The sequence below is a fragment of the Thunnus albacares genome, chromosome 8 (assembly GCF_914725855.1).
Source record: "Thunnus albacares chromosome 8, fThuAlb1.1, whole genome shotgun sequence".
Taxonomy (NCBI): Eukaryota; Metazoa; Chordata; class Actinopteri; order Scombriformes; family Scombridae; genus Thunnus; species Thunnus albacares.
The window spans coordinates 13,731,595-13,757,041 of NC_058113.1; the positions used below are offsets into that span (position 1 = coordinate 13,731,595).

Sequence of the window (25,447 nt, forward strand, 5' to 3'; positions counted from 1 at the left end):
TATATACAAATTCACGACTGGTAGTTATTTGCATCTAATTTGCATAACCCACCAACTGTCGCTGTCATTGTGTGTTTTGATAAAACAACCAAGGATACACAAAAGGAGTGTGTGCACATTCATATGCCTCTGTCTGTGTTTGTTACCGTGTGCGCCTGTTCATGCAGTTTGTGTGTGTGTGTGTCTATATCAACGCATAATCCAATGTACTCATGACAATAAAAGGACCAGCACTGGTAAAATTCCCAGCTGTTTCTGCCTCACCCTGAAGGCTAAGACATATACAAGCCTGTTTATCTGAATGTCATTATATTATACATACATGCCACTTGATTTGAATGTAATTATGTTACACGGTGGCATGTTTACTTAAATGGAATTACAGTATTTATGGTACAGGATATTTAATACATTTGAGCCACTCCCCACCCCCCATCCATCATTTCTAAGACAGTGGCTGTAATCAACATTGGATATCGGACTGACTGATTTATCCCCATTTTCAACGAGGCGGTTTGTTTTTTTTTATGCGAGCGAATAAATTCAGCATTATGTGAAATTACGATCAAAGTGTTCTGTGGTGATTTAAAAGGCCTGGTTTTTTTTGTGAGAACGGAGTGGGGAAAAAAAGAAGAATGCATGCATATATGATACTTCTAAATTGGCTGACTCTTTTGTTTTGCTTTGTTAGACATGCAGCAATTATTTAGCTCTCCTAAGCATGGAATAAATGTCTTTGCTTGTGTGTGTGTGTGGCACAGACGTATTTGCGTTACACATTGCTCAAGGAATATTATAACAATTTCACATTGTTTATTTATATTGGAATGTCTTACGGGATTTTGTTTACATGATTGTTTGCAGAACTGAAGCGACAAAAACTTCACATTCACACGAGATGGTTTTGCAGGGTCTTGGATGGTAGCAACAGACACACTCTTTAAAAGCACTGTGATTTAATGAGGAATACTAATTTAGCCATTAAATAGTGATAAACTTGACGCAGCTTTTTAGTTTCCTCCTCTGATTACTGAGGTGAAATAGACTTAAAAGAAAATGTAATAATTGTTCCATATCACAACTTGTCATACACTCCATTCATACCTGCGGCAGAGGGTTATGAGCTGAAATATAACAGCTCAGGAGCTCCAATCCAAAATAACCAAAAGCCAAAATCACTGTGTTACATTAGACTGTATAGACACTGCAGAGAAAATTACTCTACAGAAAGAGTGTTTTTTTTCTTTCCCTGATGTTAACAGAGTTTTCCCTTTTATCTGCAACACCTTTTGTGTTGTCTGTAGGCTCTCTTGTGTTATCTGTAACCCTCTGCTCTTTCACTTTACCGTCTGAATACTATAACTAGAGGGCCAGACTGTCCCATGCCACCTTTAAAGAAAAGGGAATAGAAAAGACAGTTTATGCTCTGGGCACAAAGCCATGAGGTCTCCACATCCTCCGCTTGTCCCTTGCTATCTCTGTCTTTGACTACAAAATAGACATCTCCCATAGGATAGGACTCAGTACACCTGATTTTTCTATACTGGAGGGACTTTTTTTTGCATGTTGTCATGTACTAGGGGGGAAAAAAAACCATTTTGGACGATTAGATTGATGCAAGAAGAAAATAAAAAGACTACACTGCATTTGTGGATCATTTTACATGTAGAACTTTGACATTAGCCCATTTATGTCTAAGGGGTTAGCATTATCTCACAGTGAGAACACATGTTAGCATTAAAGCTGACTATGAAGTTCACACTGGCAGTTTTGTGTAAGAAACACTGATTCGTTGTAATTATCAAAAATAAACTGTGGTAGCATATTGCATATTATCAGCCAGAAACACTAATAAATTTTATTCTTTTCAATTATTCATACTTTCAAATACAGTGTGCTATCTCTTGCTTTTTTCACTCAGGCTCTTTCCTCCTCTCCCTCTTCCTTTCCTCCCTCCTTCCTTCATATATTCTCCCTCATTTTTTAGGCTCCACCCTGTTCATCTTATCTGTCTCGGTCATGTCTTATGGAGAGGTCTAGTGATCCACCGAGCAGCAGGGAGGCCAGAAGAGAATAGACACGGCAGCTTGGCGGCCAGGTGAATGACAGGTCAAACTGTCTGTGCAGTTGTGTGTGTGTGTGTGTGTGTGTGTGTGTGTGTGTGTGTGTGTGTGTGTGCCTGTACTCATCAAAGGTTGTACATACTGTATATTCTGTATGAACACATCCCTACATTCAGGTTATCCTTTGATACAAGCTAGTCACACAATATAATGTATCAAATACACATATACATACCCCTATGATGCTGAGCCCTTTGAGGTAGTCCATCCGTGGCTGGGCCTGGGGAACACAACCTGCTACTACCACCTTTTTCTCTTGCTCCTGGGCTTTTCTGTACAAACAAATACAGTGGAAAAAGATAGAATTAGGCACTGACATTAGTACTGTAGGATAATATGGTATGTTTGCCCCAGGTTTATACAATTCCAGGCGAAATGTTTCACTGAGTGAAAAAAAATGTTGGTACAAAATGCTGCTGGCCCCGCACCTGCACACTGCTGTTTCACTGTTACCTGACTGTTGTTGCCTTAAAACTTTAGGTCAACTTTATATTCTTATTGTTCTGAACTGCCCACTGAGATATAAATTACACACACAAATTAATGAATGGCCTTCAATGATATGCCGTGTTAGCTCCCCTGCATGAAAGTATGTGAGCTCCACAAATCCTGTACAACTCCTCTCTCCCTGTCAAGAGGCAAATTCTGAGGCCTTATTCCTTTAAAGTCAATTCATAAAAACACAAAATCAGGAGAGGCAAACGGACACCGTGTCTGAATATTTTCTGCTACCAGAGGAACTTTTTTTTGTTTTCCCCTGTTGCATGTAAGCTATTCCCTCCTGAAATGTCCGTGAGAGAACAGAGAAGAACTTACTCAATTCCCATGGTGCTGATTCAGAATGTGTGAATAAGACGCATGGTTATTTTGTTATGTCTAATGTATCACACAGAGGTATGACAAACATTTAGTTTAAGATGAGAACAATTATGGTTGCTGTTATTGTGGGAAGTATGTTCCTGTTGATCTATTATCCAATTTACATAAACTACTCTCAGTAAAATGTCTGATGGTAGCTTTGTCAACAAACAAGGCCATCGTCCATCAGGCCAAACTTAGAGCTCTAATTTTTCTAACCTAAGCCTCTAAAATTGAATCCATTGTACTCTGAAGTATCCAGCTGTGTTGTAAGCTTTAGGGACTAATAACCAAGATTAACTAAGGTTTTAGAATAGGCATATCTAGCAAGTAGGAAGTAATCCTTAGCAAGTTTGAGATTGGGAGCTAATGGAGAAGGTGTCTGCCACATCTTTCAAATTCTAACTGCAATCAGAGAGACTTTGAGAGAAAAAGAAGTGGACTACTGTGACAGGTACGGTGGTGAATCAGTGCGGCCCTTGTCTGACAAAAGAATCACTTAAAAAAAAAAAAACGTATTAACAAAAGACATCCGATGAGATTTAGAATATCTGACGAAACAAGTCACCGCGACCTCTGATGACAAAAAACATGATCAAGCCAAAAGTGGTGTTATAAATCCACAGCCCATCAAATATTTTCATTTATAAACAGTTAGGCACAGCTTGAAGAGGTCGTAGTCAGTAGAGTGAGCACTGATAAGGTATTTTACAATGATTTATTAATAGAAATGAAAAGAAGCACTAAGAATTCCATTTTCAAGATGATTTTAATTAAAGAGGGGTGGACAGGTAAGTGAAATAGTGAAGCAAAGCACAAGGAGTGTGTGTTGTGTGTGTGTGTGTGTGTGTGTGTTTGAGTGCGTGCCGGTCTATGCGAGTCTTTATGTCACCTCCAGTTAGTGGCAGTGAGATTTGAGACACTCGGTCTGTCTGACAAAAGCTTTTGGAAGAGCTGCCCAGACTCCGCCATGAATCTTTAATAATGAAGCCTCCTGACAGCTGGAGCTAGGGGAGGGAGGGAGGGATGGAAAAGGAGGGGGGGGACATGTAAGTGAGGGAGGAATTATGGGAGGAGGACAGAGGAGAAGGCAATGAAACTGGATGCAAACTGTCAGTTGTGTTTTAATTCAGACTGTGTTTGTATTCTTCAGCAAAACAAAAGAGAGATAGTGACGGAGGTGGAGGGTGTGTGTGTGAGAGAGCAGAGTGAAAAGGGGGGGAGAGAGAGAGAAAGGTGAAGGTAGACAAACAACTCAATTCAGTCACGTGAAAAAAAAAAGAGGGACAGATGAAAGCTGAAGTCAGTGAGCGACGACTGGAGGGATGAAGGTAGGAGAGATGAAGGCAGAGATGAACGTGGGTTTTTATTTTTTTATGATTATTTTGATTATTCGGAGCTGTTTATATTAGTCTGGGTTATTTTAGCAACTTACTGTATTTATTGGCATACAGGGATTGGCCAGATAATGAGTAACCACTTAAAATGCCAAAAAAAACATTAAACATTAAGAAAGAAGAGAGCCTGTTGGAGACTATGTCTCACCACAGAAAAGTCTTTTAACAGCACATGCAAACGGGAAAACTCACATAATTTTTTGAGCCTTCAATGCTGCTTTTATTGATCTTCAGAAAAGCACATTTTCCACTGGTTTTATACTTTGGCAATTGCTCCCTTTATTGAGGAAGATGGGATAATATCCAGGCCACTGTAGCTGCTTTTCTCTGTTCTAGTGTAAACACACCTTAAAAGTAGACAGAGGATGTAGCAGAAGGCTATCATGATCTTACTAAAATAATAAAAGACAGAAAGTTGGATAGACATAAACTTGCAAGACTGGCTGAAGGGAGACAGAGGGAGACAGGAAAAAAAAAAAAAAAAGTATCTGTTTAGAGTAGCTTGAGTAGCTGTTCCCCATGAAGGACTCACACTGGCATCGCTGCACACACAGACACACACTCACAGTAGGGGTGCGTCTGCATAATTCACACCGTCTCCTGCCAAAATACGCCAAACGTTCCTTTAATGCGCTACTTGCTCCCCGCCCACAGACTCAGAGCCATAGCTGACACAGCGAGTAGGCAGACAGCGACTGAGCCGTCGCCTCACCGCCCCGGGGGGAACAGGCCAATCACGTCGTGCACAGTTCCTGGATGGGATGAGATGGAATGGGATTATGCGATGCAGTTGCCGTGGTGATACTTTCGAGCCCGACCGAGCGCTTGCTGCCAGTGACCCGGACCAGAGCAGATGTCCCCTGAGATCAGAGGACGAGGTGTGTGTGTCTGTGTGTGCGTGCATGCGTACACACACGCGCACACACACACACACACACACACACACGTTTCCTTGGCATCTCACCCTAAATCACTATAGCCTCAAGACTACACATGCGCACCCATACACAGGGTCAGAACACTCACATGCTTTGAACATACTGGACATACGCGTGCCAGTGGTCACGGTTGGCGATGGCAACATCGTACAGTATACACGTATGACCTCGGTGGTATGTATGTATGGTAGGGAGGGCTGTGCTGTACATACTGGTTTTTAACAGCTGAGTGGACACGGTGAATCAGTCAAATTAGACCAGACTAAATGTCTAACTGAATTGATCAGGTTGACTTGGTGAAGCCCCTTGCTGTAAATATGGCATTAAAATAACTCTAGGCATTAGATGGACCACAGTGCATGACCTATATATAAAGGGCCTCTTCAACTTTCTCACAACACAACTTGAAGTGAAAGAGAAACACTTCCTTTGTGGATTATGACAGTCTCCCATAGTTCCAATTACTTGACTACCCCTGAATTGTAGTGACATTATCACATAAATGAGCACTTTTTTTATGGACCGCAATGATGAATCTCTCACACATGCGACCGATGTGGCACATCCCGAACAAAAGCTGTCCATGTCAACATTACAGAACAGTCAAATTAATATAGCTTTATCCTTTTTCTTAAACTTGTTTCATTTCATTTTGAACTATTTTAAGTGACGTGTATATGTACAAAAAATGACTTATTTTTGTCACACACTAGTCCTGATGAATTTTGTCACACTCTTCATGGTGTTTCCAGACAAAGTTTACCATCAGCAACTATGTTTTCCTGCACAGTTTTTTTTTTTAAATCTCTGTGGTCATTATAAATGATAACCACTAACTCCAACACAATTACCACATTTGTCCTTTAAGTCTTCTGATGGTCTTGTAAGTTGTTCAGAACCCGTATAAACATTTGAGGTGCAAAGACCTGCACTGCACCCTGATCTAATGAAGCACAAATATTTCTGTCAGGTGGAAAAACATCCGAAACAAGCCGGCAGCTGTAAACTGTGTGCGTGTGTGTGTGTGTGTGTATGTGTGTCCTCTCAATGACTCTCCCTGCTGTTAAACACCCTCAGTCATATACCAATAGCTACATGGTGGGGAAGAGGATGAGCTCATTACACACAGAGCCAGCCATATGCTCCATAACAAACAAAAATGTTGCTTAAAGGATGAGGTCATACTAGTAAGAGTAGTGAGGAAATGTTGTTTAACTATCCGCAGCATGATATGTTCTGTGTGCTCTTTAATACACTAAGTCTATGACCCATCCTGTTAGAAAAATGTGTTCATATACCAACTGTCTAAATGTATTTATTTTCTTCACTAAGCTTAATTCAATAGAACATTTTTAGTTCAACAACCAAAATATCAAATTATTGCGTGTTAATTAAAACCCTTTTTTTTTTCTCTAGTCTGTCTCTTCATCCCATGTCCCATATTTCCCTTGTCCTTGCTCCTCGGTCTCCTCTCCTTCCTTCATCCGCTCATCTGCACTCAGACAGTTGTTTCTGGCTGAGTTGACAGCAAGCCAGCCAATCGGCACACTCCTGACCTCTCTACATTAGCATAAGCAGCAAGGGGCAAGGTTAAGTACCCATCAAGCCTCAGTAATTAAGATATGAGCTGGTGTGTGTGTGTGTGTGTGTGTATATGTGTGTGTGTGTGTGTGTGTGTGTGTGAGAGAGAGAGAGTAAGAGGGAGAGAGACCATGTATTTTATCTTTCACTTCACATATTTTCCACTTCTACAAACTTTTCTTGCTTATACAACAATGCAGTCTTGGGTTTTGTCACTGTCCCAATTTCTACTCCGCAATGGTTATAACAAGCCAGTCAAATACTTATACTTACTTTTGATCTACTGAGGGGCTATATGTTTATTTGAGTAATGTTTTATTCATGTTTCCATATTTATTTTTCCTGTGTGCCTCTTTCTAGCAGCAGCAGCAGTTGGAGATGCATCTCCATCACTGACTGACAGCCTTGACTGAATGAATGTGAAGGAAATACACTTTGTTACTCTGAAGGAGAATGCATCCTGTCCTCTGCGAATAAATGTACCAGCAAAGTTTACTAAAACAACTGGCAAAATACAAACAGTATAAATAAAACAGCAGCTAACTCTTGGCCTATGGGATCTGACTGCAGACAGACTCAACTAAATGAAAGCAGTTAATGTACTAGACCAGGGGCCTCTGGGTGATGTAGCGCAGAGAGGTGAGAGGAGGAAAAGGGGAGAAATGCGTTGGAGTGATTGACAGGAAATTGTCAAAAGAACATCTTTATAAACAGGTAAAGAGGAGAGAGAGATGAGCGAGTGAGGCAGTACTGAATGTAAAACAGAAAAGAGCTTGTGGTTAGAGGAGATAAAAGGCAGGAAAACATGACAGATGAAGCAGATGGAGAGTCAGTGAAGGTCTCCAAATCCCATCAATCCCTCTGTATATTAACTGCCAGTTTAAACTGTAACCGCCTAATGTGCCACTAGTGTCCAATGAGTTATCTAAACAGTTTAGATCGCCAGTTCTGCTCAGCCACAGAATAAAGACTAACACTGTCCTGTGGGCTAACGGCTCCCTTATTGAAGCTAATGATAAGTCTAATTTCTACTGAATTGGATATGCAGCACATTTACTGTTTTAATGTTATTGTGTCCAAGAATGATGCAAAAACTGCATGTCACTAATTGCTTCGCTGATTCAGTTACATGACAATTAGTAATAGCTACTTGGAGTGGTGTAATGGAAAAATAATGTAATTAAAGTAAAAAATAGCCTTGGTGTGAGTGCAAATATATTATAATATATTACTATTACAAAACAAATCCAATCCTTAAGGGCTGCTAATGTACAAAAATGCCCAAATGGTTCAAATGCAGCCAGCTTGTATGTCCTCAGAATCATTTTTTATCTATATGGAACAGTGCACATGAATCAAACACTGGCATTTTGACTGTAAATGTGTCAGCACCTGTAGGACCAACGCAACAAGAAAAAAAAAAAGTCAAAATATGAAGCAGACGGGTGGAATATGTCATAAGGGAAGGAGAAACGAGGGAGTGAGAAGAACTGGCGCTGAGTAAAATGAAGGAAAAAACAAACTGCCAAGAGCACATCTTCATCACTAAGTGGGGAGAGGGAGAGGACGGATGACAACGGGACTCAAAAGGAAATGAAGGGGGAGGACAAGAGCGCGGAGGCAGTGAAGGAGGATTGTGATTGAGGGATGAGAGAGGGGTTTGAGAGGTAAAGCTGCAGAATCCCCTGGGATCTTTCTCTCACATACAACCACACACACACACACACACACACACGCACTCGTGGACTGCTGTTGTGTTACGTAGGATAGCGGTACCTGCTGCCCATAGTGAGACACTGAGGGAATGAAAGAAAAAAACTGCTGAAAGCAAAAGGAATGAAGACAGGGTATGAAATAGAAAAGGCAAAAAAGAAAGGCCTGTGAATGAATCAATAAAAGATAATTACATGAAAGCAGGTCTATAAAAGTGAGTTGTAAGTGACGTTAAAGACAGTACAGATTTAGACAGCCTAAGCACCTACGACAAGTTACAAAGCCCTGATTGCCTCTCTTGAAACCTTGTTTCAATCTACATTTTTAAAAGACTTTTATAGTACCACAAAGATCAAGACTGATCTGGGTTACCACAACCAAAATCAAACCCTTAAACCACATGGAAACACAACCATATAGGAAAAAAAACTTGACCCGTTTTCGGTTTTCCACATTTATTACTAATGTGGTTAATAAAGGCATTCACGTTAGAGCTGCTTTTTACAAGATACAGGCAATCTGTTGACCAATCAATACACCTATAACATGGCTAGTTTATGGCTAGTTCACATGGCCTGCGGGTATATCAGAGATAGGATGCAGCCCGACTGTCAACATGGGTCTAGTAAAAACAAGTCAGAGGAAATGCAAGGCTTTCAGATTACAGCCTTTTAAAAAAAAAATGCACCACACACCTGCCTGGTGCTGTGAAATAGATGACATCTGTCTTGTAAAAATCAGTTGAATATGTGATAAATATTGCATTGCTGTAAATGAGTTGTATTCACCGCTTGAATGGTTCATAATGGAGAAAATGCTAATAAAAAATAAATAAATAAAAAAAAGCAAGAGCAATAGAAAATGCCCACACAAACATTCAGACACACATATGTGCATGTAAATGTGTACTGGACTGAAAAAGGAAGAGGGGGAACCCCAGAGCTGAATCCTGCAAGGAATCCTGAGTCCCAAGTAGGATGCAAAGCCCTACATCGTACGGGAGAGGCCGATATGTGACGATGATATGGAAGCAACCCCGCAGCCTGAGGCCGTTGCGGAGAGACTACTGCTGAGTTAGCACTTTAACATGGGATTTAGGATGGGAAAACAAACACATATGGGATTAAATGTTCACTTTCTAGCTGCTAACAGTGGTTTTTGAAGAACCAAGAATTATTTTCCAAAATAGAAACACATGTTGGCAGGAAGTCACTATGTATGGGGGGGGGGGGGATCAGTCTTATGATTTGACTGTTGTGGATTCTGATCTGCAAACAAACCACATAAATGAGGATATTTGAGTTTTTTCATCAATTTTAATGTAAACGGTCAAACAAACACACACACACACACACACACACAGTTTCTGTCTATAGCGGTGGCAGTTGAGTGAGGCAGCTTTACTCTCAGACTAAACAGGTCAGGTCAGAGGGCACACTCCAGCATTTATCATTCAGAGCCACAGCCACTCCCCATGAGGCCTTTCTCCTCTGTGTGAATCAATCTGAAAACCTACGAGCATGTGTGTAGGCAAACATGCGGTCGAGCTGCCTGTGTGTGTATACGGTACATGCTTGTGTTTGCATCTATAGATGTGTGTGTGTGTGTGTGTGTATGTGCGCACTGTATGTGTGTGTTTGTACAATTATTTTGATCCAGAAGTGGAGACAAGGGGGGAAATCCTAGCTAGGATGACAGAGGTTAAAGGACATTCTCGGTTGAATGAATCCACACAAAATTAGTCCAAGCATAAACAATCATGATTGGTTTCAAGGTCATAAATTATTACAAGCAAGGGTTTGGAAAAGTGGAACGGCACATGCTCAGTGACCTGGACTGCATCAACAATCTTTGCAAATCAACACTTTTTTTTTTCCCAGCCAACACAGAGATAAAATAATTATACCGTTCCAACAAGTAGGGATCACAAAACAGTCACTTCACATCCACATAATCAAAACAATTTGTCCAAACCTAACCCTTCACAACTGTTAATGTGTTCCAAACCCCCCCAAAACTGCTTTGGTACAGTAACCTTTGATGTTGTGGAGGAAACAGAAGACTATTTCTGAAAGGTTTGCTATTTTCAGCTTGTAGTTTCCTGCATAATGTAGGAATCACTGCGGTTTTTGGAGTTAAGTTTCATTGATTAATTCCAGCATGATCCACTCTCCTTTAATAAAGTCCCTCGCAGTGTTGAGCTACTGTTAATGCAACCTGAACTATTCCTCCTTAAAAAGCTATTCACCTGTAAACCACTGGAAGGCTTTTAATATGAAGCACCTACAGGAGACTTAGTCATCTCTCAAACTGCCAAATCTTGTTCGATAAAATAAAAAATTATACACATCTGGATTCAATATCCTTTAGAGCTTCCAAATGCATTAAAAGATAGGTTCACTTTTTTTTTTTTCAAAGTGTCTTAAAGCAATACTCACATGCACAAATGTATATGAAAAAAGTAATTATTTGCTGTTATCATCCCTCCTGCTCATACAGGTAGTGGGGAAACACGCCGGTAGTTGAAGTTAACAAGGACTGAAGTAGTGAGGTATATTCACACTATTTGTTAAAATTAAGAATAACTGGAATGTGCATGTCTTCCGCGCATTTTTGCATGCTTGCATTTCTCCTAAAAGTGTGTTCTTCATGTGCGTTGTGTGTATATGTATTTTACACATCTATGTTCATGTGAATTGGAGCACTGGTGAGTTATTTACGCTATGTGAGCATGCATGTGAAAGCAGATATGTGAGTACATGTACAGCACGTGCGTTTGGGGACTATGCGGACTATGGGAGTCTCATTATGGAGCTACAAAGTCTAAGCATCTATTCAGCCTGTTAATTTCCCTGGCTGATGTCTTCTCCCCCGCGCAGCCTGAAGTAGCTCCGCGGTGGCTCATCAGTCCCTCTAAAAGGCCTCCTCATTTAACCGCAGTGCCTTATTTATTCTAAATAACATTCCTTTAAAAGTCAAGGATGCGATGTGCACAAAGCCAACTGTCTGATTAAATTGCTATGCAGGACCCCCTTACTTGGTAAAAATTAATTTATGGAATGTTTAAAAAAAGGATTTCTTTCCCCCTCCGCACGCACACTCCTCTCGTTTGAGTCGACACCAATTAAAAGGAAGGTTCAAGGCAAGGTTCATTACGTTAGAAAAGAGAGGAGAGGGAAGGGGGGCGAACTGTTAGAAGAAAAAAGGCTTTACAGAATGAGGAGGTGATTTTTAAATTACATTTGGCTTGTTAGAAGGACGGTGAATATTTTTCTAGTTGGGGGATGAATAGAGCTGCCTCAGCCTCTTTTGTTGAACCACATTTGTTACATCTCTCTCCCTCTCTCCTCTTCATACTTTCAATCAGTCAAGATCATGTTCAATAAAGATTCTGGTTCTGTGGTCTATAAATCACATACAGTAAAATGTTTCATTACGCCTGACAACTAAAGTCACATTAATGACACATTTTTATGTGACATCAACATGCCCCTGACTTATTATCTGAAGAGCTGAAAATCCAGTATCTGTCTAAGACACATTTAGATAGATAGAAATGTACTGACAACAGATGAAACGTTATTTTGACACCACATGTGTTATACCCAGTGTTCAATAGCTGGTCTTTACACCTGCAGAACCAAGCAAACTAACAAGCAAAACAAGTGTTACAACGCTGTAGGGCTGCAAATAATAATTATTTTCATTATCGATAAATTATTATTATTTTCTCAATGAATCCATTAGTCATTAGTCTGTAAAATTTCACAAAGTCCAACGTGATGTCCTCAAATGTCTTCTTTTTTCCCAACCAAATATCCGCAACCCAGAGAAAGCAGACAATATTCACATTTAAGAAGTTGGAATCAGTGCATTTGGACATTTTTTCCTTTAAATACGTCTCAAAACAATCATCAATTACCAAAATAGTTGGTGATTATTTTTCTATCGATTGACAAATCTATTGATCAAATAATCATTGCAGCTCTAAAATGTTGTGTGCACTGTGAGTAGAAATTTGCATTTTATAGTACAAAAGCAGACAGTCGTTTAAGATAGGTCAATCTCTGTCTACTCCATCCAGTGTGGTTATTTGTAAAACAGAAATCTCAACAAAGCTCCATGTTATAAATGAAGTCGGATTCCTCTGATTTCAACTGATTAATGAGGCCCGTCCTTCTCCCCATAAAACACAAAGTTGTTTATGTTTTTTACCTTGAGAAGCCATTATACTGCTATGAAGAAGAGTACACTGACTCAATGCTTGGTCAGCGTGTTTTAATCAATTGTAATTTTCATTTAAACCTGTTATCAGATTTTTTTCCCCCCTTTCTTAAAAGCTAATCAACTGGTGAAAAGCTGCGGCTAAAGGTTCAGAAAGCATTTTTGCACAGAATGAGGACTGTAGATTCTGTCCCCCATTACTTATGTTGGAATCACATTAGAAGACAGACTTATGTTGGAATCACATAACAGCCAGCATGGACAGGAGGAGCAACCACAGTGTCCAAACTGTTTGAATATAAAGTACATATGAATGTATGAGCGTTGTTAAGACTTGAAAAAATGCCAGCCTATGTTCTAAGCATAAACTCACTATGCTTAAAGCATCGGTGTCTAGTGAAATCTTCTTATAAAAAGACTTTTCTAACATTCAGTGCACTCTATATTTATTGTATACTGTATTTTATTTATATTTGCCAATTGCTACCAAAATAAACACGCTAGATTTACCTAAAATTATTATTAAGTAACTCATTATAAATGTTGATGGTAATTACAAGTATTTAAGCTCAAGTGTTAATGCCCTTAAAACATGAAAGTCAAATTCAATAAAAGTTGTAATCAGGCGTCTCTTAAGTCAAACTGACTTACATTAAGTAAACCAAGTCTTAAACACATTCACCTACATGGCACAAGGGAACGCACTATGATACCTTATATGACATGAACCCTCACACTAGCATACATACACGCACCACAATTTAATCACAAGTCACTGCTAAACTATAGTGATATTCAGGCAGCCAGGGAACGTACAGTAGCCTATATACCACATGTGGCCTGATTCCCCACAGCGATATTCCTTCCTTCCATATCCAGCTATCTGTCTGTTTGTTTACAGCACCTCAGAGGTTAAGGACCGCCCCGGGTATATTAAGGCACCGACCCACCAACGCCATGCCTTACAGGAGGTTGGCATCTCGCTGCGTACATTTCTGTGCATCCATCATTCTTTTGCACATATATGTACCTATGGCCAAGTTGTAGGCCTTGGGCTTGTGTCACTCCAAATACTGTTTGGTGAAATTGCTTCTTGGCTAGTTTGCAGCATCCCGTCCATCTGCTGCTTCAGTAAAATTAGAAACAAGCCCTCTAAAATGAAGTGCTTTGATGACAACATCTCCGAGGTGCCCGCAGAGATATACTGCAGATTAATATACGCACGTTAACATGCGTATACAAACTCAATTGCACACATGTATCGTTTTACAATAGGGACAGGTTGTAAAATTTACTCCCCCCCCCGTCCCCCCATCTGCAATTTAATAATCATCTGACTTCAAATTTGATCTCTTTGTTATCTCCTTCATCCTCAAATCATTTGTTTTAGTTTCTCTCTTTCTCAACATTGACCAACCCATCGTGCTGTCATCAATTCCCTACTCTTATCCTTTCTCTTCCACTGTGTGCATCACTTATAAAATTCCCCCTCAAGGTTTAAGCATAAGGCACGCAAAGGTCAAAAGTTCTTACTGTCATCTTGCATGACTTAATGTATATCAAACACGTCTCTATGCTTTTACATACGTATGCTGGATGTGACATCTATTGAGAGACTGAGTCTTTGTTTTTCAAAGTCTTGTATCTTCATCAGTGTGTATGTGTTACTGCAAAGTTTCTCAAACAATTCTGCTGTCACTTGTCACCCTGGAGGAGCGTGGAGGATGAGCACGTTCAGAGAGAGAGAGAGAGAGAGAGAGAGAGAGAGAGAGAATGTCATCTTTTATAACTTGCAGCTAGTTTAAAGTATCTCAGTATCTGAGTAATTTCCAGGTCAGTGCTTGTTTCGCTAACACCAGCTGTAACAGCCTCTGGGATTGTCAACTCAACAAAAAGAGACCACACTTCGACAGAGAAAATGCCAAACGCTAATACAGACACACCTCTTTCCTACCACTGCCCTTTTCTTCCTTACAGTTTAGCATTATTAATAAATGATTAGGCATGTAAAAACAACTTGTTGAAACAGACATTGAATGCGTTCTATTCTGTGTGGGTCAGCCTGTGTGTGTGTGTGTGTGTGTTTGTTCATGGTGAATATGCATTTGTGTAACTTGCGTGTATGCCCAAGTTTGTTGTGTCCACAGTGTATTTCTCTGTTGGTGAATAGATCCAGGTTGATCATGTTACAGTGTCAGAGGGTTTGGTTCAGTCTCAAATCCCTCTGTGTGTAACTAAAGATACTTGATAGGAACACGGCAGCTGGTATGCTGGCTGTTACGTACACACACCTGCCACCTGAGTCAGTCAGTCTCTCAAGCCTTCTCACTCTTTTACATACACACACACACACACACACACACACACACACACACACACACACACACACACACACACAGGCAAACACACACACTGAATCAGTGTACATTATGACCTTATTCCAAAGAAGGAAAGTGCATCAAACTAGTCCAAACATGAAATGCAATTATGATTAGATACTCTTTGCATTACTGTTCTTGTCCGTCATGTCACTGAGGCAGTTTGACTGAAATTGAGAGAAAGAGAGAGAAGTGGAGCAGCAGGTGCTGTATGTGTATGTGTGTGTTTTCCTCAGCGCAGGTGAACAGAGGGTCAGTTCAGTGCTCTCCATATGCCATCTGTCGGATCAGCTACGTCTCACACTGACATTTTCCTTCATTCAGTAACAATGTCAAACAACCGAGAACTCAATCCACTGCATTCACCGGCACAGACATTTATGTTAACTCAGTTTCAGTTTCACTAGTCACACTTTCCAGTTGCGCTGAGTTTTATTTATTTAATTTTTGGCTTCAAGCAACACTTCCCAAACCCTTGATTTACTTAGATACTTTTAGATTTCATGAGATGAAATAAGCAATTTAAAGGTCTGGAATCAAACTAATCAGGTGAACAACTGCCTGTAAAATTTTAATATATTTTCACTCTCCCCACACAGTTACCATTTCATGACTGTTGTCTGTGTACAGTTTCTCTACTATAATTATGTGTTTAGTACTAGAATACCTATCAACATTACCAAGACTTGTCATAATAGAGCTGCCCCTGGACCAATTAAAATGTGTGATGAAGCCTCCTCTAGTAAGCTGCAGCAAGCACAAATATTACACCAAGAAACAGACATCACCATAGTTCTTCCAGCATGAGCTCATTTAAATAAGAAGTACACCTAAGAACCCCTCCCTCCAAGCGTGGTGTTTGTGGGGCCAAACGACATGTATGAGTATGTAGTGTGTGATGACATGGGAGGGGTGCGGGGACACGGTTGGAACTGTCTGACCACCGCACAGTTAAGTATGGATGGCAACGTGGATTCCTGTTGTGCCAGTAGTTATAGCACCTGCTGTTTATGGGTATGGTTAATGTTACTGTTAGTCAGCCCTAAATATCTTGTTCATCTCTGAGTAAATCAAGGTTATCAGCTGGGCCATGTGTTATATTTACTGCCACAGAAGAGGAATATATCTCTCATTTACGTGACAGTGTCTCTTCACCGGTGCTTGTACAGGCTTGCTTACGTTACCAGCAGCTCTCTGTGAGAGGCACGAACTGGGGCTGTGGTTAGCCAGCGTTCTGCTATTTATACTTGATGCGGCAACTGCTACCACAAGTTGGGGTATACAGAGTGTTGGCTAAACGCCACAGTAAGGGAGAGGCCGGAGAATTCGGCTGAACTGAACATTCAAATCCAAGCAGACACGTACAAGCTAATTTTGAGCAGAAAGAGTTTTTTTTTTTTTCCTCCACACTATGTGTATTGTTTGGGGGAAAAACGGGTTGGGTCGCTGAGCGATGCAATCGTCCAGTCATCGACCACTAAGCCTCTTCCATTGTAACATCATGATTTAAAAGCCCCCCTCCCATCCCCGTCGTCTGCCCCTCTTTTGCATGGATTTAATTACTCTTATTGGCTTTTTTTTTTCACAAAGCTTTTATTGCACTTACAGTAACCCAACCAGTGTGGTTAGTTGTCGTCAAGTCGACCTGGTTCACTGTCTCTCCTCTGCTCCGCTCGGAGGACACACACTCACACACACACACGCACACACACACACACACGGAGTGGTCAGCCCCACCCGCGGTGAAACAGAGGAGAGAAACTTAGCGTGACCATAAATGACAGCAAAATGCAGTAGACGCTCGCACTGAGCTAAAATGAAATGAGTGCACATAAATTAAGTAAATAACATAAATAAACAGTGTCCACTATGTTTTGCAAACAGTGGAGAGACAGTGAACCACGTGAAGTACTCGAGTCGATGACAACTACACTCATTATGTTACTGTAAGTGCATTAAAAGCTTTGCGAGAAAAAAGCCAATAAAAGTAGTTTACCCCCCCCCCACTCTCAATATCATCATCCACTGCAATGTTTCACTGTGGACATCGTCATAGGTCAATTTTGCAGACATCACCCAACTACACTTGTATTGACATACTATGCCAACAAGAGTGTGGGATTATATATACACTGCAAAATTAAAAAAAAAAAAAAAAAAAAAAAAAAGTGTGGAGTACCTCTGTCAGTATCAAGACTTCAGATCTCAGTCAAACTCAGGTCAGCCCTGAACTGAGCTTGACTCTCTCATTTCAATCTCTCTCACAATCTTTCTTCCCCTCCCCATCATTCTCTCTCTCTCTCTCTCTCTCTCTCTCTCTCTCTCTGTGTTGCAATGCAAGTCCTAATGAGGTGCTAATAAGATTCACAGCCCCCTTCTGAATCAGATTACAGTGAATTATGTATAAAGCCTTTAAATCACTGTTTGAAAATTACCCATGTGGCCTATGTAGCAACATGACACCCTTGTGCTTTTAATAACTGACAGCACAGTGACAGTACTGGAATTGTTTAACAGGCATCATTATATACCTTTTTTTTTCAAAAGCATTAACTGTCATTTAAACATTACATGTTTGTAATATTTCACTTTAGAAACTACAGGACAGGTATTTTAGTTTTGGGTGCTAAAGTGATCCTGACATTAATGTCTAGACACAACCCGGTTGTAGACTGGGCTTGTGGCTTTCCAGAGGAGACAGGTTTCACTGTCAAACATATAACGACAGTATCTTTTTGGGGACCTGAACTGTGAAACCAAAAGACAAAAAGGGGAAGAGAAACTGACATGGCAAAAGGTGGAAACATTAGGGTGCAAGATGGGAAAACTAGAGTCACCAGAGTGTGTGAGGGTGCAAAAGTGGAGAGAAGATAAGTGAGGAAGAGAATGATAGACAGAGAGAGGTAATGGTGTGACCTTGTGAAAGCCTGTCATCACCTGCTGGGAGAAAAATTACCTGTAGGAGATAGCCAGAGCACCTGAAAACACATCAATGTGCCTCTCTTTACCCCTCCAGCTTCTTCGCTACCTCTTTGACTGCTCCCATATGAGGAATATGTTACTTGCTTGAAATAACTAAACTCAATTAAACTGGAATAGAAATGACTCTGGTGGATCATCTGCTTTCATTAATTGGGAGCAAAATAACCTCACTCTCGTTTACTCCTACGTTTCATCCATCTTTTTATCTCTCTCCTCTCGCTTCTTCCTTCCTCTCCTCCTCTTTAATTTATCTTCATCTATCTCATGTTATCTGTTTAGCTCCAAATTCAATTTAATGTGTCTTATTGCTGCACAATTTGAGAACAGTGTTGCCAAGGCATCAAGGTCATCGGTTTTCCATAAAATTTGCTTTATGCTAAGGGCGCATGAAAACACACGGTGTCAAATTCAACTGGATCGTTTCAAAAGCGAGTTGTGTGTGTCTCTGTGTGTGTGTGTGTGTGTGTGTGTGTGTGTGTGTGTGTGTGTCAGATGTACAAGAAAAAGGAAACGCTACACAGGCCTTACTTTTAAAAAGACAATCATTGTAGGAAGTGCACTTTTTTTCTCTTTGATGTGTCTTCATGGTCAATGGTTAGCTAACTCTGCCTTCAACGTGTACTTTAAGACAATAAAGGGGTTTTTCAATTTGTAAAAATATGCTAATCTGCTATTTTAGCATTGTATTTCTTTGTTATTTGGTGTGCATTGGTTACTAGTTTGATAAAGGTTTGCATGACAACAAAAAAGCAATAACACTGACTATTTTCCTTAAAAAAAAAAAAACATCAGGATTATGTGTTTTAGTTTAATAAAGCAATTAAATCACTACATGTATGCAACTGAAAGCTGACATCCTCTCTCTCTTCTTTTAATATACAGTATAATAAAAATCATAAACATATTGTCTGAGCTAAGTATCATCTGAATAGTTAAAGCAGCATATTTACTTCCCACTTTGCTGTTGTTAATTATTAATGTTATTAATAGGCTCTCTATGGCTTGTTGAGGTGCACCTGTTCAGGTTGACAATACCAGTAAAGTCTGTTCAAAACGGATCCAATGCAATGAAGAAAGACATTCCACATTACCATTACATACAGTAATATATATTTCATACATCAATACGAAGTATTAGCCCAGATGTGTAGATGTGTCCCCGCTGCTAGCCGGGACGTCATCCAAGTTTTTCAACTGCTGACTCAAGTGAAAGGCAGACATCCAAGCAACCTTGATCTCTCACCACAGCAAAGGAGAAGTTGTTTAAAATTGAGTATTTCAGTTCATATGTACATGTCAGAGTAGAAGCAGACACAAAGTTTTATTTGCTCTATAACATTAATGCTTTAATTGGACTTGAAGCGCTTGATAAAGCATGAAGGGACTGTACTACATAATTATTTCACATGGAAACATGAAAAAAATAATTGTGATATACAATTATCTGTAATTAACTCTGCAGGCTTGACACTGACAACTCTTGATTTCTAGTTTTGCTCCATCATCCCACCACCTCTACTCATTTCTCTTTGTAAGTGTATCTCTGATTGTACTCTTCTCTCTCATATGCTCTCCACATTAGCACGGTAAATATTTCTTCTTCTAATTCATAACAGGAAATTAACTTCTTCGCCCGCTGCCCACAATACTGGTGCTGCTCCATTCACTTGCTTCTTTTACCGAGTTGCTAAAATAGAGGAGGACTCTCAAACAATGGCTGAGTATTTAAAACACTGAGATAAAGCAGAACAAACTTAAGCACCAGGAAAAAAAACCCAAAAAAACACCTTTTCACTGACAGCTGGTTTAATTTCCCAAACACCTACACACACACGGCAGTGCTGCAGTTACTTAGGAAGTTAGCTAATGAGTAAAGATAAAATGGTAAAAGATTGAACAAAAACAGCGAGGAGGAAGAAAGGAGTGAAGCAGGTGTTCAAGCAGTGAGGTGGGAATTTCTGAATTTAACCAAGCCCAAACGTGCATATATGTGTGTGTGTGTGTGTGTGTGTGTGTGTGTGTGTCCGTCTTCATTACTCTCCTGTCACAATAGTGGCAAGAGGGGTCCTGAGAGGCTAAGATCTAGCCTCCCACATGCCTGAAGGGGGAAACACACATTCACACAGGCACACATGCAGGGGGCTATCATGGGAAATAACTTCATAACAAATGGAGCTTTTCATGTTATTGATCAGGAACACCCACTTTCTTGAGCTCATATTATCTGAGTACTATGAAGCTGTTATACTCACTGTTATACTCAGTGAAACATAGTTTTTTTAAGCACTCTTATACCTCAACTAACAGTATGCAGAGATAATTAAGATATGACTTTATGACGCAATGATAGCTGGCATGTGAAGTATTCCAGAAAAGGTAAAATACGCTCAAAATTCAATACTGTGACCTTATTGAGGTGAAAATTACTTCTAAACAACAGACAGAAAATATAGTACATATATAATAAATCATTATATATAAACAACCAAACCAAACAAAAGCAAAACCCAACAGAATATCTGTATGACTTCATACACAGATGATGACATATGGACTACACACCGGTCTGTTTGATCAATGAACGGCTACACACACATGTACAAAGCCCTGCAGACACAGCCAGGTGATTCATCACTAGCTGAGGGGAGCATGACCTCCAAAACCTCTTACGTGACCTCTGACCTCTTCAACATGACCTCTCTGGGAGGGCGTTGCAGATTTATCAAACAACATAATGAGCATTCCAACCACCATCGCTCACTAATGTTCAGCTCTCTCCCTGGAAAACTATAATATATAAGCCAAATAAAAAACAACATCACTTTGTCAGCTTCCTGCAGAGACCTCCCGTCTCAACATATTTCACCATTTTCTTATTACAGCTGACAGCTGACATTGTCTCTCAATCTTGGCTCTCCTGCCCTGCTGCTTCACTCTATCTTTTCCTTTTAGCTCCGTCTTCACTTCCCCGTCCTCGTCACATATTTTACCACGCATATATACGGGCCCAGTCAGTCGCTGATGCCTGGTAGGGAGTCGGCGGTGTGATCTCGATGCCGGTGCATATAAAGCATTGCTGTGACTTGAGTCACGTTGCTGGTGACACATTAATCTTAGCGACTCAGCCTTACAGAGAGTAACAAAGCCATGGCTGTATTATTGATATCTTTTCTAATTAACAGCCTGAAGGTTTTGTATGACAGACTGATATGACAGTGTTGTAACTGTAAGAACTGAGTAGTTTTTTTTGGTTTCCCAGCCTAGAATATATGGGTATCAAAACCTATGACACCCACGCTTGTATAGCTGGATCAGGTATGATTCTGAGTGTTACTCCTTCAGCTTTTATACCTTTATTGGGAGAAGGCATAGTTGTATGACTGTGGTTAACTTTGTGAGAACAAACTAGCACCTAACCCAGCCTAGAAATGTGAAGGTTGGGGTCTCTATTACCTAAAATATCTCAAAGGGTAAAGCAAAGCACTTTCACTGTCAGAGTGTGGTTGTCTCCACTTTTACACATATATACACTCATGAGATATAACATTTACGCACAAACTGCTACACATAAATGAGAACATCTGAAATCATTATTTAAGTATCCCACAGTTACTGTCTTTTGAAATGTAAAGCCTCTTCCATCCTCTTCCAGCTGTTTGAGTGTCCGCGGCGTTCGCATCTCTTAATAAGATATCAATGTTTCCTGAGAAGTGTAGGAATCGCGTGACAAGTCCGTCAAACCCCCCACTGAGGGATTTAGCGCCCCTTCATTTCTTTAAAGCTCACACAACAACGACACTCATTCGCCAGAGGGAGAGAGAACATCTAACATGAAACACTGGTAATCCTGTCGTATTATAGCGGGCTAATGCACACAATACGCTATCATATCTTCTTTTCTCTGTTTTCCCTGTCAGTCTCAGCTGTATACAGTCTAAAACATAATTTTAATAAAATTACGGCTCATAAATATAATAAACCATGTTGTTATGTTATAGTGCATTGTACCACTGTTTAGCTAACTATTTTTAAATGTAGTACCTGGGCAGGTAGAATTATATAAAACAAACAAATAACATACCCAGTCACAACTAATTCTACAGAGATGTTTCACATTTTAACAATTTGATGAGATTTTCTTTATAGACACCATAAATCTTTATCAAATTAAGAAGAAAAACTCAATTTTAAAGCCCATCATTAACACCTGGCAACCAAAAATACACAAAAAAAGCTACTTTTTCAGCAACATCAGCTTAACAAATGTATTTTTATCATATTAAAACCCTCCTTCAGCACAGAAAATCAAGGATATGTTCTCCCTCTCTGTGTCACACACACACCCTTCCACTGTTTGTCTACCCAAAGTTAAATATAAATAGAAGGTCCCATTTCCAGACCCATCCTTTCACAAATGTTGAAAGCCATAATGTATAATTGCAGTAAGAGAAACCATGGTGAAAAACATATTGCCCTACTATTCCTGCACTTTGGCTTTAATTTTAATCTGACTGTCTTGTGCCATGAGATTTAGGAGAGGCTAAAGTAGACACTATTTCAGTATAATTCACAAGGTGATGACACTTTCCTACTTCTCCTATTCAAATATTATTTCCTGCTTATCTTAGTCGCATTCCTATAGAAGTTAAAATGGCCGACATGATCACTGAGTCCTTCAATATGGATAAGAGATTCTTTAAAGCCCCGAAACCACACTCTGACTCAATCCCTTTACAAAATTGTAGAATTTAACTTGGGATTCGACTACGGAAAACCCAGTGACTTGCAACACATCGGGGTGAAAGGTTCCCTCTTTATCTTCCATCCTATATTAACTCGGCCTCTTATGGCTTAAATCCACAATCGAGGATCAGCGAAAAGGCTGGAGCTCGGTGGGGTGCCCTAAGAGCCCAGCCGTCTGAACGGATGAAAGGCTGGAGTTGTTTGTGACTGCTGTAAAGGAAGACCTTATAAGGACAGCAACAATGTGACAGGCTGTGATTATGCAGCCATTTATTTAAGGGATCGCTCATGTGCACATATCCCAGGAGTAACACAACAAAATAAAGACACACTGGAGAATACAACGTTCACCATGAAATGTAAATAGCGAGCCCGGAATTAGTTCAACACAAGAAAAGATATTTTGTTAAGAAGCTGTCAGTAGTATCAAAATTATCCACCTTAATTATTTAGAAATCATGAAGCACAGTTTGTGGAGTCATATGTGAAGAAAATTTTGGGATTATGCACTTTGCCACTTCCCAGACACATTTTATTATTCATGATTTGTATTTAGCTGGCTGGTCTTACCATTTGTCGACATGGGTAACACCGCGTGTAAGCATATACATACACAGACAACATGCAGAAACAGAATCAAGGCAGAAGCAAGAGTAAAGGCATGTTTAACGAGATCCAATTGGATGGTGGGACAGTCTGTTGGCTCAGGCCCTTAGTCCCATACTGTGAGCAGGCCTGCATTTTAGCCACATACGAACGGGAGCACACACACACACACACACATATATGCACGCCCATTCCAACTTTGATACAAGAGCCCCATACTGAGCTGAGCCCTGCATTCAAACCCCACTTTATAAAGTAGATGTGACAGGTTGTTTGTGAGGAGAGTTCAGCCGCAAACACACTATATGTAAACATCAGAATGCACATACAAATGCGGTATAGAATAGAATACATCCATAAATGCATGAACCAAAGAAGAGTAGAGATGCTCAGATACTGTATCGGCTGGGACACAGAACCTGTCGGAAATAATCACAACAACACATCCTGTACTGCTCCAGAGGTCTGCTGGTCCTCTAATAATCTCCAATAACTGGCACCCTCTGAATGCATATACAGGAAATAAATGTCCCATTTGCATGTGTGTACATTTCTGTGAGGCATATATTTAGAAATAGTGTGGAGTCAGGCTATTAACCAATAGCAACTCTATGATTTTTAACTGTGTGTTGTTTCCAGTTGAAGACAAATACATGCACAAACAATCTTGGGGGTATTTCTCGTCCTGGCACTGTGATTTAAATTGCTTATCAGCTAGAATTATTCAAAGAATGAAAAATCTGCTTACTGTAAATGATCCTGATGAGTGTTTTAAGATTGTGTGAAATTGTACTTGCCTCTCTATGGTAAAATCAAAAAAACTTTAATGGTTCAGACAGAGCGAGGATTCCCTTGTACTACTGCTGTTATATTCAATGTCCACATTAATGTTCTGTCCCAATAGTTACCAGATAATACCATAATAACCTCTGACTTGGCATTCCATTACTAGAGCCATATAAAATACTTTTCAGCGGCTGTGGAAATAAGAGGACATAATACCTGGTCTTTCAAAGCCGATAGAAGCTGATAAAAGTCAAGTCCATTAGGAACAGGGATTTAAACATTATTAGCCTTTCATCACATTACATTCATCCCTTCTGATGCCTGCTTTGCCTATCACCTTTTCTGATAAACAAGCTTTAAAAAAAAAAAAAAAAAAAAAAAGGCAAGAGTGTTACTTTCAGCATTCCTCGCACAAAATTGGGTCTGACTGTTGTTGAATGTCTTAGGGGTTAAGCAGAGAGAAGACTACTAAAAATCTAGCCTGACAGCAAGTAAATGATTTTAAAAGGATAAGTCTGTTGGGTCTGAAAGGCTAGATATTGACCTGCTTATTGCTAAAAGTCCTGTTAACAGGTCCATGTTAATGCGACTTAGATCAAAGCTGGAGCTACTCTGGATTGGGGGGGAGGGAGGGAGGGAGGGGGTCTATCATAGAGCCAGAGAACTTTCTGCACTGTGGAGAAGTGAATTATTGAGGTGAAGGTTTCATGCCAGGCATCTATTTACATCTTGAGCAGGTAACGGAGTTAATACCTTCAAATGCTGTTAAAATAGGCTGACTAGAAAACTCTTAACAGTTAAAGCTCACCACAAACACTGGAAGTGACTTATGAAGTATCAGACAGACAGATACGGCAGATTGGAACATGGAACAATACCGCTGCATACAGTGCACAGGAGGGCTTGCATACTTCTATAATAGCTCCTGTACATTTGTAAGGAGAACAGAGCCCAGCCTCAAGGTCTCAAGGTCTTTACAAAGAATAAATCACAGATCTGACATGGTTGTATTTGATGACAATGGAAGAGAATGCTTGTTTTGACCATTCACATCATACTGAATCATACGTGACCTTAAGGCATTTCACCTTACCGTTACGAAAACAGAACAGAGCAAA

At 40.0% G+C, this 25,447-nt stretch overlaps 1 protein-coding gene across 1 annotated transcript in view; it reads right to left on the minus strand.

Moving 5' to 3' along the window:
• Positions 1-25,447, minus strand: part of cdkal1 (CDK5 regulatory subunit associated protein 1-like 1) — a 244,521-nt gene that overhangs the window by 163,223 nt on the left and 55,851 nt on the right. The window contains exon 5 of the mRNA XM_044358558.1: positions 2,299-2,395. Within this exon, the coding sequence (XP_044214493.1) occupies positions 2,299-2,395 (97 nt within the window). The remainder of the gene's footprint in view (positions 1-2,298; positions 2,396-25,447) is intronic.